Consider the following 18,737-nt stretch of genomic DNA (forward strand, 5'->3'; position numbering starts at 1 on the left):
TTGCGTGGCAGTTCAAGTTGGTTGCCACCCACTTGAAATATTTTTTGCACAAATGAGCAAACCATTGGCTAACTTTTCATGTGGGACTTGGTAATACGAACTTGATTGGGATTCACACATATGGACTAGATTTGCCAATTTCAATGTTGAGAACAAATCTAACAGTGCAACCAGTATATCTGGTTCAACATGCATACTTGGAGGTTGGTTACAACAGTTGTTCTGACAAGGTCAAACAATTTTAGTGTAGGCATGTGCTTGAGACAGACTCCATTGCTCATGTTGTTGAAGAAACACTTTTAACTGTCAGGGAGATGTTCATCTACTGGACAATATAAGAAGAAAACTTATGTTTCAATCTTCAAAGTTGGACAACTTTCTTTTGGCAAATTCAGAGTTGGACAACTGATATACATTAGAAGCCACAATATGCGTTTTTCAATTCTAAAATGCACTCCCATGACATTCTCGCCCCCTAAAATGTGACAATATGTGATGTCACATTTTAGATGGACGAAACGTACAAGAGGGAGGCCGTCGATAAAAAATGCATTAGGCCGATGCCTTCTCCTTCCTCCATTTCTTTGATTTGCCATCTCGTGTTTTGTTGTTCCTATCCCAAACTTTGATTCTTCTATTACTCATCCACGTTCTCTTTTTATATTTCGGGTGTATTGTTGTGTTCTCAACCCAATCATATCCTGGGACATGACACCTTTGCTTTCTCCTACAAACCTCTAAGCCTCAGGTACGTTTTCTTCGCTTGTTCTTTCCATGTTGAGATTCACTTCATGCTCAGCTACTACAACCATGAATGTACTAGATCTAGTGCGGATTTCAAACATGCTCATTTTTTTTATAAAGGGCACTATTATTAACTCAACAAGTAGCATTAGGAGGATACAGATCGAATTAAGCGACACCTAGCCTCTGCATAGCTAGGATGCACATAGCCGTAGGCAACATGATAGAGGCAAAGGTGTTCCGTCTTTTGATGAGATGGTGGCTATCGTTATAGAGGAAGTCGACTTTGACGATCCGACTACGAACGTGCGAGGACGTCGCGCCTTAGCAATCGCTAAACCAACTCCGAGGGGTTATTGACCACGCCGGAGCACGATCAACCTGACCACGAGGGCCTGTTTCCTGCGAGCAAACGAAGAACAAGCAAGAAACTGAAATTGCAATCTGGATATTGTGAATATAAGATGAAAGCTTTATTGATCAAGGTGGGGTTCTGTGACGTCTTGGTCTGGTCGTTGGACACAAACGAAGTACGCGAAGTTGCAGCTATGGCGAACTTTTAATCTAAACAAAACTCTAACTCTTGTTTCCCACACATACGAATTCTAAAAACAACATATACTTAAATATTTCGAAAATACATGGGCCTGACCCAATACTAAGGTGACGCAGCACCTAAAATAGCCTCTAGATGAAATTTATAAAGTGGCATCTTGTATATTTCGTCCAAGGCATCATGCACTACTTATGGTGGCTTCAAAGTCCTGAAATCATCACTTGTAACTCCGTTTTGGATCCCCCTGCGCATGCCATCATCTCCACGCTTGAACTTGTTCCAAGGTTCATCTTTCTTGTCCAAGCTAGGCCCTTCATTTGTAAGCAAGACAAATGTATCCAATTTAGGCAGCATCATATTCTCATGAACATTAGAATCGTTACCAAGAAACAAATGTACCTGATAATTCAATTGGCGTACGCGAGCTCTAGTAATTGGTCCAGTATATATAGCAACAGGGGTTGTGGGTGTAACAATGATATTGATGTCCTCATCACAACAAGTCAAACATAAAAAGAAAATAAAACAACATAATTAGTAAAGTTATATTCAACACTATGCCTATATCAAAGAAGACACTATGCCTATATCAAAGAAGATGGACTGATCCAGAGATTGTGCTGCCACCCATGTTCAGTAAAAGAACTCCATGGCCACCTATTCCAATTGTATACATGTTGCTTGAACAGAGGTTGATATTCCGTTTGGTGCAGCATCGGCCACTTACAGAGACAGTGCATACAACCATGTTCATGCTATCACAAAATAAATTATCATGCGGCAAAAATTTAGAAGTGTCGCATTTTAGAAAGGAGTGATGGTATCAAATGTTGTTGGTCGCGTGCCAAATTTTAAGGTTTTATATCCCCAATAAAACGGGAAAGAGAAAAGGAAAGTTTAGACGGGCGTCTCACAGGTCCCTATTGTAGTACGCTGCCAGATAGCAGCTGGAGCACAAGTTTCTCTTCTTCTTTTCATCAGTCCTGATACCACTAAACAGTTTAATCAGGAAACTAATTACCTATAAGGATGTACATACATATTTGCAGCTGGAGCCGAAGATGTGAAAATGTACACCCCCGACCTTAACTAGGCCTATTGCAAAGTGAGAAGCGATGAAATCCAAATTCCTACTGATACAGCCCCTACAGTCGCAACTGCTTGACTTAGCTCCAACAACACGTTTGGCCTTGGAACGGGCAACTCCTGCCAGTTTGTCCTCCTGCCAGGAAAAAATAAATAAATTATAGGAATATAAGCCAAGAGATGGTCAATTAGGCTAGGCATGAAAGACCACGAATAACAAAATGGTATAAACAAATTTCATGTCAAAAGGTTTAAGAACCAGTACCCCAAGTCAGCTATGACTATGCTAATATTGTCTTGTGACCGCCGATCCTGTAATCATTTTTTTAAAGGAAAATCAGAACATAGTTTATTCTAAGGAGGTTTAATAAATGCTGAATATAAAGGTGGAAAGGAAACAATGAATGGAAGATATGAAGGTGGCAAACAACAATACCAGAGCTTTCTCCCCAAGCGCCTCACAGGCCCGCTACAAACAGATGAGAAATAAGCAAGCATACAAAAATGTACTGTACTGTAAAAGGCATATAGTGAGTATCATTTATTTAAGCAGAGAGAGACTGCATACCTGGACATCTCCATGTTGACATAGTTGATCTCTGACAAAAGCTACAGCTTCAGTGCTGTAGAATACAGTCAGCTATATTGGTCATTATGTTAAACAGATAACTAAAGCTCTTTACGAGGTCGAAAAAAATGACAAACTCAAGGCTGTACAACTAAAAACATGGAGAACAAAAAATGACGCGGATTTACCTTTTAATGTAATCCCAAAGGCCATCGGTTGCTACCAAAACAAATTCCGCATCTGGTCCAAGCTCCACCAGAGATACGTCAGGTGAAGAGATTATTAGATCCCCTTTAAATTTTATTCTGCACATAAGAGGTTGCATAATCATAAAAAGTTAACGTACAGTACACCATCTACCAAAAGTGCTGTAAACCATATGTCGGTAAAACAAACCCTGGATCTGTTGCCTAAACTGTGCACAGGCACGGGAACAAGATCAAGGCTCCAACCCAAGCCAGAGTACAAGGAACCAAAAACTTAAAAGGACCAACATGCAGATCAAGAGGACCAAGATCAAGCCAGAGAATCAAGATACCATCAAAAAAATGCCTCCTTTGCCGGGCAGGCGAGTTCGACAAGGACGGAACCACCTCCAAAAGAAGATGTCCAAGGCATCCCGACAGGGCCTACCGGGACTTGCGAAAGCAGAACCACCTCACCAACTACTCCGCCATGACCCACATCGTCAATCAGTACGGTGTCAAGCCGCAAAATGACTAAGTGGCAGCCATCCATCACATGGCAGCCTCGTTCTACAGATGATGCCTACAGATGACACCCGTCCTGCGACGTGTCAATCAAGCAGGCGTGGAGCTGGCGAGATAGCCCGACAAGGCTTGCCGGGCTCCCAATAACGTGACGATTCGATTGAATATGCATTTAATGCGCCTTGTCAGTCTGCAGAGTTAGGTATGATAGCACTGTTTGCTATCTTATCAGTGCATAATGACTACTTTGGCATTGTGGTAACCCCTTAATCTATAAAAAAAAGACCCATAGCAACCGTAGAGGAGGTTAGAAGGTTGGATAACTCACACCCCCATACGCGCGTAGCCACTGCCGCCCTTGCCAGGCAAGTGTACTATGCTCCACCACCACCACTCTTTCACCATCAATCCACCAAAGCAAGAGTAGGGTTTTACGCCTCACGGCAGCCTGAACCTGGGTAAATTGCTCGTGTGATCCCTGCCGCGCTGCCCCACGCTCGTCTGCTCTTTGTGCAACGCGATGCCCCCCTGCCGAACCAGCAAGGGGCTCTGGCCCCATAGGAGGCCGTGGTTTTCCGCCACATCTTTGACGCGCCAGGTAGGGGGACCACTTGCGCGAACCTGAAGACGTGTGCAGCCCGTCATCTTCATCACCATCTTCGCCTCCGGCGGCGCCATCGACAATGGCGCCCAAGAAGAAATCCGATGCTTCAGCTCATCCATCCACCTCAAAGGCTACGCTGCCCGCAGCTTCTGGTGCCACGGGGGCCGCGGAGGCGCGCGAGGGCATGGACGCTGCTGGGGACGTGGTCGGAGCAGGAGGCATCGTCACCACTTCTCCCGCGGCCGACGTAGGAGCGGAAGGCATCGGAGGAGAACAGCACCAGCAACGCCCCGATGGCTACGCTCCGCAAGATACGGGTGAGGGGGTTACTCCGCCCGCGCCCCCTTCTCTCGCCGACGGGCACAGTTGTAGCGACGGCGCTCGATCCGGGGCGAATCGCCGCCCTCCGGCCGCACCCACCACGACAGTGACCGCCGCACGCACCTCCCCCGGGACGGGTCGACCAAGTTGTTGCGCCCAACAGAGCCGCTAGCCCTCGAGCGCCTTCGCCGCACCCCCCACGCCATCCAGGTGACCGCTCCACAGCAGCGGAGACGCGGTGCTGCCGCCGTTGCAACCGTCAAGAGCCGAGTGACGATGCGATCTACTTCATCATCACCCATGCCAAGCACAGCCGCAGAGGCCATGGCGCGGGCTCAGCTGCTGCTGAGGTTTCCGCCAGCGGCCGAGCAGATGGACGAATGGCGTGCCACCATCCAAAGTCTGCTCGATTTCGCCGAAGGTTGGGGCTCGCAGCGAGCTGGCCCGCCACGGCCTCCCCAAGCGATGACGACGGCTCGAGCTGCTGGCCGTACGGAAGGGGCCACCCCCACGGTGCAATCCCCGCAACGGCAGCCAGCGCGAGCACAGCAGAATCAAGACCCCGACGACGTCTCGATGGCCTCTTCTGACCCTCGAGCACGTCCAGGCCAACGACGAGCCCCAAAGGACAGGCGGAGGGGAGACACGTGCGTCGTTGTTGAACAACGCCGCGACGACCCCCGCCGGACTGATGGGTGCGACGGCCCCGACGTCGACGAACCAACCTCCCCCGGGACGGGTCGACCAAGTTGTTGCGCCCAACAGAGCCGCTGGCCCTCGAGCGCCTTCGCCGCACCCCCCCACGCCATCCAGGTGACCGCTCCACAGCAGCGAAGACGCGGTGCTGCCGCCGTTGCAACCGTCAAGAGCCGAGTGACGATGCGATCTACTTCATCATCACCCATGCCAAGCACAGCCGCAGAGGCCATGGCGCGGGCTCAGCTACTGCTGAGGTTTCCGCCAGCGGCCGAGCAGATGGACGAATGGCGTGCCACCATCCAAAGTCTGCTCGATTTCGCCGAAGGTTGGGGCTCGCAGCGAGCTGGCCCGCCATGGCCTCCCCAAGCGATGACGACGGCTCGAGCTGCTGGCCGTACGAAAGGGGCCACCCCCACGGTGCAATCCCCGCAACGGCAGCCAGCGCGAGCACAGCAGAATCAAGACCCCGACGACGTCTCGATGGCCTCTTCTGACCCTCGAGCACGTCCAGGCCAACGACGAGCCCCAAAGGACAGGCGGAGGGGAGACACGCGCATCGTTGTTGAACAACGCCGCGACGACCCCCGCCGGACTGATGGGTGCGACGGCCCCGACGTCGACGAACCCGCGCTCGGGGTTGGCGGGTGCCTACCTTTCGAGGTTGGGTGCTGTAATGCCCCGGACACACCTGCCGGTGGTCGTTACTCCTGGCGGGATCTAGACTGGCCCCAGAGATCAATACTAGTCTTTTCTGCGCACTTTGTCCTCACTCGTGCGCGCCCGGGAGCAACTTCCCGGTCGGTCACCCATCCTGACACTACTCCAAGCTGAGCACGCTTAACTTTGGAGTTCTGTCCGAATGGGCTCCCAGAAAAAAAGGAATTCCTTATTGATATGAGTAGTCTATCATCCCTAATAAGCCAGGCCATCACATACACCCCCACTCAGAGGAACCGACGTCCTCGTCGGGCCACAGGAACGTTCCCTCTTGGCACATACGTCTATGCATCCAGTCCGGTACATGTACCATGCCGTGTGCCACGACGGGTCACAAACGTCATGAACAACATGACCGCGCACCTGTCCGCAAACATCCGTGTAACTGCGAGGGTCGGCTCTGATACCAACTTGTAACGCCCCGGACACACCCGCCGGTGGTCGTTACTCCTGGCAGGATCTAGACTGGCCCCACAGATCAATACTAGTCTTTTCTGCGCACTTTGTCCTCACTCGTGCGCACCCGGGAGCAACTTCCCGGTCGGTCACCCATCCTGACACTACTCCAAGCTGAGCACGCTTAACTTTGGAGTTCTGTCCGAATGGGCTACCAGAAAAAAAGGAATTCCTTATTAATATGAGTAGTCTATCATCCCTAATAAGCCAGGCCATCACAGGTGCCCTGCCATCACTCGTGAGTTGCGGCGAGTCCGTTCACCGTCCGTTCGCATGTTCAAGCCCGAGATACCTAAGTACGATGGGAGGCATCGCATTCGGGGCAGGCCCGGAGGCTTCGGTCGGTGTAACAAACCCTGTGCACAGGCACGGGAATAAGATCGAGGCTCCAACCCAAACCAGAGTACAAGGAACCAAGAACTTAGAAGGACCAACATGCACATCAAAAGGACCAAGATCAAGCCAGAGAAGCAAGATACCACCAGGAGAAAGGCCTCCCTTGTCGGGCAGGCGAGCTCGACAAGGACGGGGCCACCCCCGGAAGAAGACATCCAAGGCATCCCGGCAGGGCCTGCCCGGACTTGCGAAGGCAGAACCACCTCACCAACTACTCCGCCACGACCCACGTCATCAATCAGTGCGGTGTCAAGCTGCAAAGTGACTAAGTGACAGCCATTCGTCACATGGCAGCCTCTTTTTACAGGGGATGCCTACAGATGACACCCGTCCTTCGACGTGTCAATCAAGCAGGCATGGAGCTGGCGAGATAGCCCGGCAAGGCTTGCCGGGCTCCCAATGACGTGACGAATCGATTGAGAGATGCATTTAATGCGCCCTGTCAGCCTGCAGAATTAGGTATGATAGCACTGTTTGCTATCTTATCAGTGCATAATGACTACTTTGCCATTGTGGTAGCCCCTTAATCTATAAAAGGCCCATAGCAACCATAGAGGAGGTTAGAAGGTTGGATAAATCACACCCCCATACTCGCGTAGCCACTATCGCCCCTGCCGGGCAAGTGTACTACGCTCCACCACCACTCTTCCACCATCAATCCATCAAAGTAGGAGTAGGGTTTTACGCCTCACGGCGGCCCGAACCTGGGTAAATTGCTCGTGTGATCCCTGCCGCGCTGCCCCACGCTCGTCTGCTCTTTGTGCAACGCGACGTCCCCCCTGCCGAACCAGCAAGGGGCCCTCTGGCCCCATAGGTGGTCGTGGTTTCCCGCAACACCACAGTAGGCTCAGCTTTGGCAACATGATATTTCATGACAAGAGTTATGGTTGAAACTATAATATTCATCATCTAACATGGTAATGTCATCTGCGTAATTTGTTCTAGGATATTAAGGTACACAATTGGACATGTCGTTTCTTATTATACCAGTCATCTCATGATGTGCAGCAGCAACCAAAAGCATGTACAGAAGTTGGATAAACATTAAATGTGTGGGAATAAGCAGATAATTATTGAGACTATATAATCCAGGATAGTTTTTAACCATAATAATGGAAATTTTTCATCAAATCCCTGATCATAAAATGATCATTCCAGTTATAACAAGAACTCAAGGTGCAGATAAAATATTTTATCAAATCGAAAAAAGAATGTTTCAACAGAAAGCTTACTCTCCTCAGATAAGCAAATCATTTGTGGTCTAACAAACAATGAGCTACTATAAAATCTCGTGCAAACCTTCAAGCAAGAGTTTTTTTATTGAAACTTTAAGAAAGAGGTTGTGAACAATGAGCCGTATAGAAGCCAAAAAAAACCAAGCAAACCTGCCAAATTTTGGAAACACTACATTTCATCCACCAGGAAAAGAAAAGAGAGCACAGTTATATTTGTCAACAGTGGAGAAAAATGGAAGGTCGTTGGAAAGTAGCTGCACTTAATAGATACGGATTCAACTGCTAATTAGCAACTACTATCAAGCATGGTAGAGAGAGGTTTTGAATAATGAGCAATTACATGTTCAAGATAGAAGCCAAAAAAAATTCCAAGCAAATCTGCCCAATTATGGAAACACTAGATTCATCCACCAGGAAAAAATGAAGGTCTTCTTTGGTTTAGAGGATTTTTGTAGGAATTCCATAGGATATGATTCTTATAGGAAAAATTCCTTTAGAGCCCTTTGGTTTGTAGGAATAGAATCCTATTCCTATGAAGGAATTCTTCCTATCCTTCACATTTCATAGGAAAATAAACATTAGCCTAGACTCAATGGAATAAATCCTATGATGTGAATCAAAGGACATCTCCTTTCATATTCCTACTCCTAGGATTTGAGATGCATGCCATCTCATTTCCTACGACTTTCCTATTCCTATGATTGTTCTACCCTATGAACCAAAGGAGGCCGAAAAGGGAGCACAGTTATATTTGTCAACAGTGGAGAAAAATGGAAGGTCGTTTGAAAGTAGGTGCACTTAATAGATACGGATTCAACTGCTAGCCCCCCCCCCCCCCCCATTAGAGATGAAACCAGTATACAAAGGTTTCAGTTTTGCATGAAAGTAGAAACTACTTAAAGAGCGTGTTTTTGGACATATTCCACCCAAAAAAGTTTTGGCACATAATTGAAAGCAAAAACACTCCTAAAACAAATAGCCTTATTGTTTCAGAAAAGCCTGACTTGGTTTGTTTGAGAGAATTTAATTTATTGATACAAAAACAAGGAAATGAAAACACGGGCAGTTAAGAAAATAACATAGAACATAACTTTATTCAGCGCTATACCGTGAAACGAATTTTTCAGTCCATCTTCCTTCTTTAACTCCTTTTACTAGCATCCTGCATAACACCACGAGATGTTAAAAATAGCAGGAATGTTATTTGGGAATAATGTGACAAATGGAGTGCTTAATTGTGTGTAAAAAGAGCAGGGAGTAGAAGAGACGAACTCATTCTTCCGTGTTTTAAATCTTATGTCTCCAAAAGCACGAGATACAGAAATGTCTCCACATACGCGTCCATCACGAATCTACGAAACAATGTTCGAGTTTGTTAAAACAAGACTCACCACAAGTGTGAGACTAGCATGTTGAAGGTTTTAGGCACTGATTAGAGAGAGCTCAGCATATGAAACTAACCACAGTATGGCTGCTTAATACTAAAAAAATGATTATCTGTAAAGCAACATAAAGATGACACCCAAGTGAAAGAGAACATGGCAGTTATTGCAATATTTAGTTCTTACGGAAGCAGGATGACTTAATCTATGATCATTAACTTAGAATGCGAAGGCACTCAGCGGCACAACCAGGAAACAGATGCAAGGACCCCAAATGAATCAAACAATACACAAATATTTACAAGAGGGGCAAAACTATAGCATTAATTAACTATTTTCGTTGGAATATCAAGGACATGCATATGCAAGTATTATCCAATGGAAAAAGTAGAATGTTGTAGAAGAAATCATGCTGCAAAATAATGGATGATTTGTCGGAGACCAAGCCTGTGGCAACTAGCATTCGTTAGCCATGTGGTCTATGTATTGTAGACGTAACTTCTCGATAAAGGCTACTCTAAAAAAACAACTTCTTGAAAAAATCTCTCAAACTTGCAGTGTACCCCTAAACCACAAACATGCGGCTGCCAACAAAATGTAGGAGTTTCCTAGATGTGCTAGATTTTCAGCAGGACTTTTGTGTGATTGTTGCCCATATACGGTAAACAGATAACGATTTATATGACAAAAGGAGCATGTTTATTTGTGTGTGGGAGTAAAGAATTAAGATAATGTCATGGTAAGCGGCCCATATTCACAGAGCATCCTGATACTTTTAAGGGTACAACTACAGTAGTTCATCAGAGGCCACGAGACTTGCCCTTCCATTATGTAAAATTAGAACCAGGTAGTTCAGGTAAGGCAATTCAGCAGAACTATGGAAGAGGAAACACACCCATCCACCTGCTGCCCTAATCCGCTTGACCTCTTCAAGGGATGTTTTGTTGTTCCCGTATGGTCGATGAAAATTTGTCAGAGACTGAGGTCTTCCACCACGCGATATGACCTGCTAATCAAAATCGTCGGCCATCTTATTATCACCAACCAACAAAAAGTTTTCAGACAATTAAACGTCAATCTAGAATAAAGTTTGAATGTCACATTGCTAAAAATGCTACTACCAAGCAGGAGTCGCCAATGTGCGAGACAACGAGGACATCGTTCCTCAGAAACAAGGCCGTGGCCGTGGCACCAGAGTCGTCTTCCTTATCCATTTGCTGAAGCCTATGAAGAAGGAACAACGAAGCTTGTAAAATGTCAGAACTGAAAACTTCCATAGCTATGTAAGAAACTGGACAAGGAAGCCTCCGAAACACAGCTATGCAAGGAAATGAGAGAATTCCCTACATGCCACTTGTAAGTAGATCAATTCCCTCTAGACCACATACAAAGACATGCCAATGGATAACAGTTTTGAATCCCCTTCATGCTGTTGTGTTATCCTCCATTTAGAAGAGCTCTGTTAAGTCACATAAAAGTTGCTGTTTTCCCAAAAACATATAATTAAAAAAACCTTTGATGAGAAGTCGTTGCTCGAAGAAATGAAAAAAAGAAAACGTCCACTATGAATATGGCATAGCACGATAAAAGTGGTATAGAGAGAACTATTGTATGCTTAGCATATCATGGAGGGAACTGCATCAAATCTGCAATGCAGGAGCAAAATGGTCTTTTCACACATAATGGAGCCTGTACTAACAGGCAGTTTATGGAATGGCATGAAGGGAAGTAGGAAACTCAAGCACCTTTTACTCATAAAACTATTATCCAGTGGCATGTTTTCTTTACCGAAAAAAAAAACATAGTGAACTGATCTTCCTGTCAGTGGCATGCGGGGACTGTATCCATTAAAATGGGTAAACGATCCTACAGAGCCTGACCAGGTGGAGAGGTTGGCGTCCATGGTGGCAAAGGCACGCCTGATCGAGTCCGTGATGGCCTCGAGATTCTTGGTGTTAAGCACCGCGCCCCCGTCCAACGCGGCCGCGCATTCCTTGAACAACTCGTCCCTGCAACACACAAAAAAAAATCGGGTCAAGTGACCGTGAAACGTGCGACACTGCAGCTCAAGAAAGAGATGATCGGTGCGTGCGTGCCTCAGGAACTGGACGGTGGAAAAACCGGCGTGGCCGTCGAGGACGGCGGCGAAGGAGAAGCCGTGGAGGAGGGAGTCGGGGCGGAGGACGACCTCGTCCTCCATCTCCTCGCGAGCTCCCTGCAGCTTGGCGCTGCCCCACCGGATGGCCTCCAGCTCCGACGACGACGAGGAGCCCGCCGCCACGCTTCCCGACGCCGTCACTTGGCATCGCGCAGCGGAGGCAGCAACCCGGCCGCAGCACAGGAGGGATCCGACGCCGGCGCAGGCGGAGTGGGCGGCGAGCGGCAGCCGCGGAACACGCGGGCTCAGCAGCGCCATACTAGTGGTGTGATATTTTTATTTTCTTTCTCGAGATATACTTATTCGATTGAGAAAATATTCCTCGCGTTCGACTCTCTCCCCCCCTCTCTCTCTCATGGAGTTTGGATTTGGACTTTGGAGGGATAAGAGGCGAGCGGCACCGTGGATTCCCCGGCGAATAGCGTCTGCGGCTGACGCTCTCTTGGCCTCTTGGGTGGTTAGGTCGCTCGCTGCAAGCAAAACCGTCTGCCAAAAAATTCTACGAGACCAGGTCTCTCACCAGCCGGTTAGACCCATTTCGATAGCTGTGATATTGCCTTCATAATCTTAAAGCACGAACCCCACCTCCTGTCAGTTTCGATTCCCAACTACGCATTCCTGCTGTACCATGTACATATCTTAAGTTGTTGTATTACATACGTACGCAACTTGTCCTTCTTTTGTTTTCTATCATGGCGGCGCCAAACGACCTCGTCGCCGACAGCTACGCGGCACCATGCTACCATGGTTTTTCGTCCATGGTCCCGCCGTACCACGTCGTCGCCGGCGGCCAGTCGGACTACTCGACCATGGCGGCCGGGCGGACTCCTCTTTGACGGTGGTTGTAGACATTGTTGCGGGGGGAAGGACCAACTGCTCGTCGACAGCGGCCGCGCCCCAAGACGCTTCGAATGCTCCTTGTTGCTCTACCTCAACGTCATGAACATGTTCGTGTCCCTGCTGCAACCGGTGCGGGCACCGGATAGCTGTGGGCACCTGAGCCTCCTTGGCTTGTTTTGAGTGCTTTTGCTTGTCCATCTCAGAACCTAATGAGTGCCCACAGACCGCTGTAGTAGGCATGTACAGGTGTACAAGTACTGCTTGCTTGCGTGCATACGTGAGTTCGCTGGAATGTAGCCAAGTTATCCGTGTGTATGAAATTCATGTGTTGAAACTTGAAACTGCTTCAAGTTTAATTCTATAACTTTAATGCTATAACAGTTTGGCCAAGCATCAGACTACTCTAATCAAGAGCTAGCATTAGCATGGGACTAATGGAATCGATCGACCAAACTAGACTATGCACATATATTCATGGAGTTCGCCGGCACCAATGTTAGCGAATGCAACGAAATGGAGCAGTCCGAAGCGTCTTGGCGTCCCACCGCCATCGAGACGAGGAGTTGGTCCTGCCGCCCGCGTTGATGTCATGGCGCATATCCAACATCGAAGAGGTGTCCGCGCGGCCAGCAACATGGTGTGCGGCCGCCGTGGTCGAGCAGTCTGACTGGCCGCCGGCGACAAGGTCGTTTGGGCCCGCCATGGTCGAGAACAAAAGGAGGAAAGCGTACCCTAACTCAGTCATGGGAGTTGTGTACGTATATAAGACAATTGCTTAGGATAAGTATAGGGTATAGTAGGAATCGGTAGTTGGGAATATAAAAACCCTGCAACCAAATTTCCCTCAAGTGGATGACCTAAGGTTTATCAATCCGTGGGAGACGTAGGATGAAGATGGTCTCTATCAAACAACCCTGCAACCAAATAACAAAGAGTCTCTTGTGTCCCCAACACACCCAACACAATGGTAAATTGTATAGGTACACTAGTTCGGCGAAGAGATGGTAATACAAGTGCAATATGGATGGTAGACATAGGTTTTTGTAATCTGAAAATATAAAAACAGCAAGGTAGCAAGTGGTAAAAATGAGCGTAAACGGTATTGCAATGCTAAGAAACAAGGCCTAGGGTTCATACTTTCACCGGTGCAAGTTCTCTCAACAATAATAACATAATTGGATCATATAACTATCCCTCAACATGCAACAAAGAGTTACTCCAAAGTCACTAATTACGGAGAACAAACAAAGAGATTATTGTAGGGTACGAAACCACCTCAAAGTTATCCTTTCTGATCGATCTATTCAAGAGTCCGTAGTGAAATAACATGAAGATATTCTTTCCGTTCAATCTATCCTAGAGTTCGTACTAGAATAACACCTTAAGACGCAAATCAACCAAAACCCTAATGTTACCTAGATACTCCAATGTCACCTCAAGTATCCGTGGGTATGATTATACGATATGCATCACACAATCTCAGATTCATCTATTCAACCAACACAAAGAACTTCAAAGAGTGCCCCAAAGTTTCTACCGGAGAGTCAAGACGAAAATGTGTGCCAACCCCTATGCATAAGTTCACAAGGTTACATAAGTCGCAAGTTGATCACCAAAATATACATCAAGCGGATCACGTGATATCCCATTGTCACCACAGATAAGCACGTGCAAGACATACATCAAGTGTTCTCAAATCCTTAAAGACTCAATCTGATAAGATAACTTCAAAGGGAAAACTCAATTCATCACAAGAGAGTGGAGGGGGAGAAACATCATAAGATCCAACTACAATAGCAAAGTTCGCGATACATCCAGATCGTGTCGAATCAAGAACACAAGAGAGAGAGAGAGAGAGAGAGAGAGAGAGAGAGAGAGAGAGATCAAACACATAGCTACTGGTACATATGAGGGAGTCCTATACTAAGGGGTCCTCGGGCGTCTGGCCTGTTATAAATGGGCCGGACTGATGGGCTGTGAAGATATGAAGACCGAAGACTGTACCCGTGTTCGGATGAGACTCTCCTTGGCGTGGAAGGCAAGCTTGGCGAACAACTATGAAGATTCCATATTATGTAACCAACTCTATGTAACCCTAGATCCCCCCCGGTGTCTATATAAACCGGAGGACTTAGTCCGGATAGGGGATACTCAATACCGTAGTCATACAGGCTAGACTTCTAGGGTTTAGCTATTACGATCTCGTGGTAGATCAACTCTTGTAACACTCATATTCATCAAGATCAATCAAGCAGGAAGTAGGGTACTACCTCCATAGAGAGGGCCCGAACCTGGGTAAACATCGTGTCCCATGTCTCCTGTTACCATCAACCTTAGACGCACAGTTCGGGACCCCCTACCCGAGATCCGCTGGTTTTGACACCGACATTGGTGCTTTCATTGAGAGTTCCACTGTGCCGTCGTCGTAGAGGTTGATGGCTCGACTTATCGTCAAGGAAAATATTACCTCCGGAGGAGCTCTGGCCTCGGGCCAAACACTCTGGCTGGGCGATTTTACCATGATCGCCCGCTCGGCCTCTGAGCCAGCGAGGATGACCTCTCGAGTCATCGAAAAACGCATCTGCGTTGATTCTGAATACGCCAAACGAATGGATCCTACGGAGTTATCGTCTTTGAACAAACTCCTAGATCGCATTACCACCTTGGGAGTCGCTACACACTATGATCGGATTGGGCTTAAACCCGACCAGAGAGAGATTAATTCTCCACCGATCACCCACCAGATAGCGGTAGTCGAGGAGAAAGATAACCCTTCCTCTATATCAAGGACGAATTATGTTCGGATCTCCGACCTCGAGAAGCCGGACACCTACCGGAAGAAGGACACGCCTTGCCCTCCGAACTTAGAGTCGGACAGTAGGCTTCAAAAATCAGAAGACACTCTGGAGCCCGGACTGTTCAGTCTGGAAAAACCTCAGACTCTGGATCATCGATCGGGTCAGGGTTCAGATCCAATTCCACCCACCCACCCAGACATAAGTGCTCTCACGAGCACAAAAAAGCAGTCCCGAGAAACGGTCCACCACTTCTAGGCCAGATTTCTCCTTGTCAAGGACAAGGTCAAGGATTGCCGCGACGAGGACGCGTTATCGGCGTTCTGCAATAACTGCACGAACAAAGGACTCCTCAATGCCATTAATCGCCGCCACATACTACACTTCACTGACTTGGCAACTATTGTACAGAAGTACAGCGCAACAGAGAGCGCCTGGAGAGATCACACGGGTTGGGAGCTATCGGCCCCAACTCAACCACCGGTCCAGGCAAAAAGGGTACACCCTGTAACGCGCCCAAACCAATAGCCAAGAAATACAAACCCATTACGCGGCGTGGAACCATTCTGGAGGGATGGCTTGATGGCCCCTGCAAAATACACACCACACCAGATACTATACCAACCCACAGCCTTAGAGCATGTTGGATACTTCGGCAGGTAGCCAAAAATGGCGAGGACATCCTCACCAAGGACATCCTGGAGCAACACCCTCCAGAAGATGACGAACCCAAAGTACTGACAGTCTTTGAGACATTCAGTTCAAACAATAGGAGAAAAAGGGCACTCCGTGAACTCGCCGAAGTCTGCCAGATCGCAACAATAAACCCCTGGAACGACACAATGATAACCTTTAACGCTGGCGACGAACCAAAACACAGGACAGTCCGAGCACCAGCTGCCTTGGTCCTCAGCCCAATTGTGAACGGCTTTCGGCTCACCAAGGTTATCATGGACGACGGCAGCAGACTAAACCTCATCTATGAGGATACAATACGAAAGATGGAAATAGACAGGAGCCGCATTGAGCAAAGCAACACGACCTTCCGGGGAATCATTCCCGGTCGGGAGGCACGGTGTGCGGGAAAAATCACACTCGACGTGGTATTAGGCACGTCGGAGAATTATCGGTCCGAAGAAATAACCTTCCAGGTGGCCCCCTTCAACGTCGGATATCATGCCCTCTTGGGGCGAGATGCATTCACGCGCTTTCACGCAATACCCCATTACGGGTACATGAAGCTTAAGATGCCCGGGCCCAACGACATAATCACTCTAGTTAGTGATCCGGACATAGCACTCCGCACCGAGAATAAAACCGCGTCCCTGGCCCTTGAGGCATTATCTGAAGCCCTCACGACCGGAGAATTAACCGTGCTGCGCTCCACAGTGGAAAGAGATGATGTGGTCCTAGACAAACGACCCAAATCCACCTCATTCAAGTCGACAGAAGAAGTAGTCAAATTCCAAGTCCACCCAACGGACCCCAAGAAGACAACATCCATAGGAGCACAACTAGACCCAACGGTTGACGCCGCTCTACAAGAGTTCCTGCGCGAGAATTGGGATATATTCGCCTGGCACCCTTCTGATATGCCAGGAATCCCACGTGAGTTGGCCGAACACAGCCTCAATATATTGAAGGGACACAAACCGGTCAAGCAAACACTGCGGCGCTTCTTCGAACCCAAACGCCAAGCTATGGGGGAAGAGCTAGCCAAGCTAATCGAGGCCGGATTCATTAGAGAAATAAAACATCCAGACTGGCTGGCAAATTTGGTGATGGTATCAAAGAAGGACAAATCCTGGCACTTGTGTGTCGATTTTAAAGACCTCAACAAGGCATGCCCCAAGGATCCCTTCCCCCTCCCCTGCATCGATCAAATCATTGACGCCACCGGAGGACACGGCTCACTGTGTTTTCTTGACGCATATTCCGGATACCATCAAATCAAAATGTAGGAATCCGATCAAGCTGCAACGGCATTCATCACCCCATATGGGCCATTCTTCTTCAACACTATGCCCTTCGGGCTCAAGAATGCCGGCGCCACATACCAATGCATGATTCAAACATGCATGGAGAAATAGGCCGGCAAGACAGTTGAAGCTTATGCGGACGACGTCGTCATCAAAACTAGGCACGTCGAAACACTAATAGACGATTTACGTCTCACATTCGACAACCTCCGTGTGTATGACATTAAGCTCAATCCGGAGAAGTGCGTTTTCGGCATCCTTGCTGGAAAACTGCTGGGCTTCATCGTTTCCAATAGAGGAATTGAAGCAAACCCAGCCAAAATCCGAGCTTTGTCACAATTGGCTAAGCCAACAGACCTTAAACAAGTTCAAAAGCTCGCGGGTTGCGTAGCAGCTCTAAGTCGCTTTATCTCTAGATTGGGAGAAAAGGCACTGCCACTCTATTGCCTTCTACGACGAACGGACCACTTCGAGTGGACGGACGTGGCAACAGCCGGACTGGAGGAAATAAAAACCCTTCTTGGGAGCAATCCAATCCTGGCCGCACCAAACGCCGACGAACCGATGTTATTATACATATCGGCAACACATCAGGTGGTGAGCGCCGTACTCGTTGTTGAACGAGAACAGGACGGACATAAACTTCCGCTTCAGAAGCCAGTATACTACGTATCTACCGTCCTTACACCATGCAAATCCCGGTACCCTCATTATTAAAAGATAGCATACGCCGTCTTCATGGCATCCCGAAAGCTCCGTCACTACTTCTAGGAGTGTTCGATCATGGTGGCCTCCGAAGTACCACTCAATGACATTATAAACAACCACCATGCTACAGGCCGAATTGCCAAATGGGCCATCGAGCTCCTCCCATTTGACATTACATACAAGCCATGTCGAGCTATCAAATCCCAAGTACTGGCCGACTTTGTCGCCGAATGGACAGAGGCCGAACTCCCTAAAGAGTACGACACGTACTCCAATTGGGTCATGTATTTCGATGGCTCCAAAATGCAGGGTTAGGAGTGGGCGTCGTTTTAACATCCCCTATTGGAGACGTCGTCCAGTACGTTCTCCAAATACTATACACAGACCCCAATAACGCAGCCGAATACGAGGCCTTATTGCATGGTCTCCGGATGGCTGTCTCCATGGGCATACAAAGCCTAGAAGTACGCGGGGACTCAAACCTTGCAATATCTCAAATAAATGGAGATTTCGACACCAAAGATCTGAAGATGGCAGCGTATCATAACACAGTCATAAAAATGTCGGCTCGGTTCGAAGGGCTCGAGTTCCATCATGTGGCTCGAGAAAGTAATCAAGCGGCGGATGTTCTTGCTCATATCGGCGCTAAGCGCGACCCCGTCCCATCTAATATTTTCCTGGAAAGGCTCTTTAAGCCATCTGTGGTGAGGCAGGGGGAAAACGACAATACTAGTCCGGATCCAAACATAACCCCAGATCCCAAAAACACCGACGTCATCGGGG

At 48.0% G+C, this 18,737-nt stretch overlaps 1 protein-coding gene across 3 annotated transcripts; it reads right to left on the reverse strand.

Annotated features, from left to right (window-relative positions):
* Positions 1-2,115: 2,115 nt before the first annotated feature.
* LOC123061289 (probable protein phosphatase 2C 5) lies at positions 2,116-12,093 on the reverse strand. 3 transcript variants are annotated; one of them, XM_044484345.1, is made up of 11 exons: positions 11,571-12,071; positions 11,355-11,483; positions 10,596-10,698; positions 10,370-10,483; positions 9,365-9,444; positions 9,201-9,254; positions 3,143-3,259; positions 2,955-3,009; positions 2,823-2,855; positions 2,652-2,698; positions 2,116-2,522 (listed from the first exon to the last, which is right to left on the reverse strand). In XM_044484345.1, exons 1-11 carry the CDS (start codon positions 11,888-11,890, stop codon positions 2,396-2,398), a joined length of 1,179 nt encoding a protein of 392 aa, XP_044340280.1. In that variant the 5' UTR covers positions 11,891-12,071; the 3' UTR covers positions 2,116-2,395. The 3 variants fall into 3 exon arrangements, with proteins under 3 accessions (XP_044340280.1, XP_044340281.1, XP_044340282.1); XM_044484346.1 differs by having other exon boundaries at positions 10,370-10,480; positions 11,571-12,067; XM_044484347.1 differs by lacking the exons at positions 2,116-2,522; positions 2,652-2,698 and having other exon boundaries at positions 2,736-2,855; positions 11,571-12,093.
* Between the last annotated feature and the right edge of the window lie 6,644 nt (positions 12,094-18,737).

This window comes from Triticum aestivum, chromosome 3A (genome assembly GCF_018294505.1).
Source record: "Triticum aestivum cultivar Chinese Spring chromosome 3A, IWGSC CS RefSeq v2.1, whole genome shotgun sequence".
Lineage (NCBI taxonomy): Eukaryota > Viridiplantae > Streptophyta > Magnoliopsida > Poales > Poaceae > Triticum > Triticum aestivum.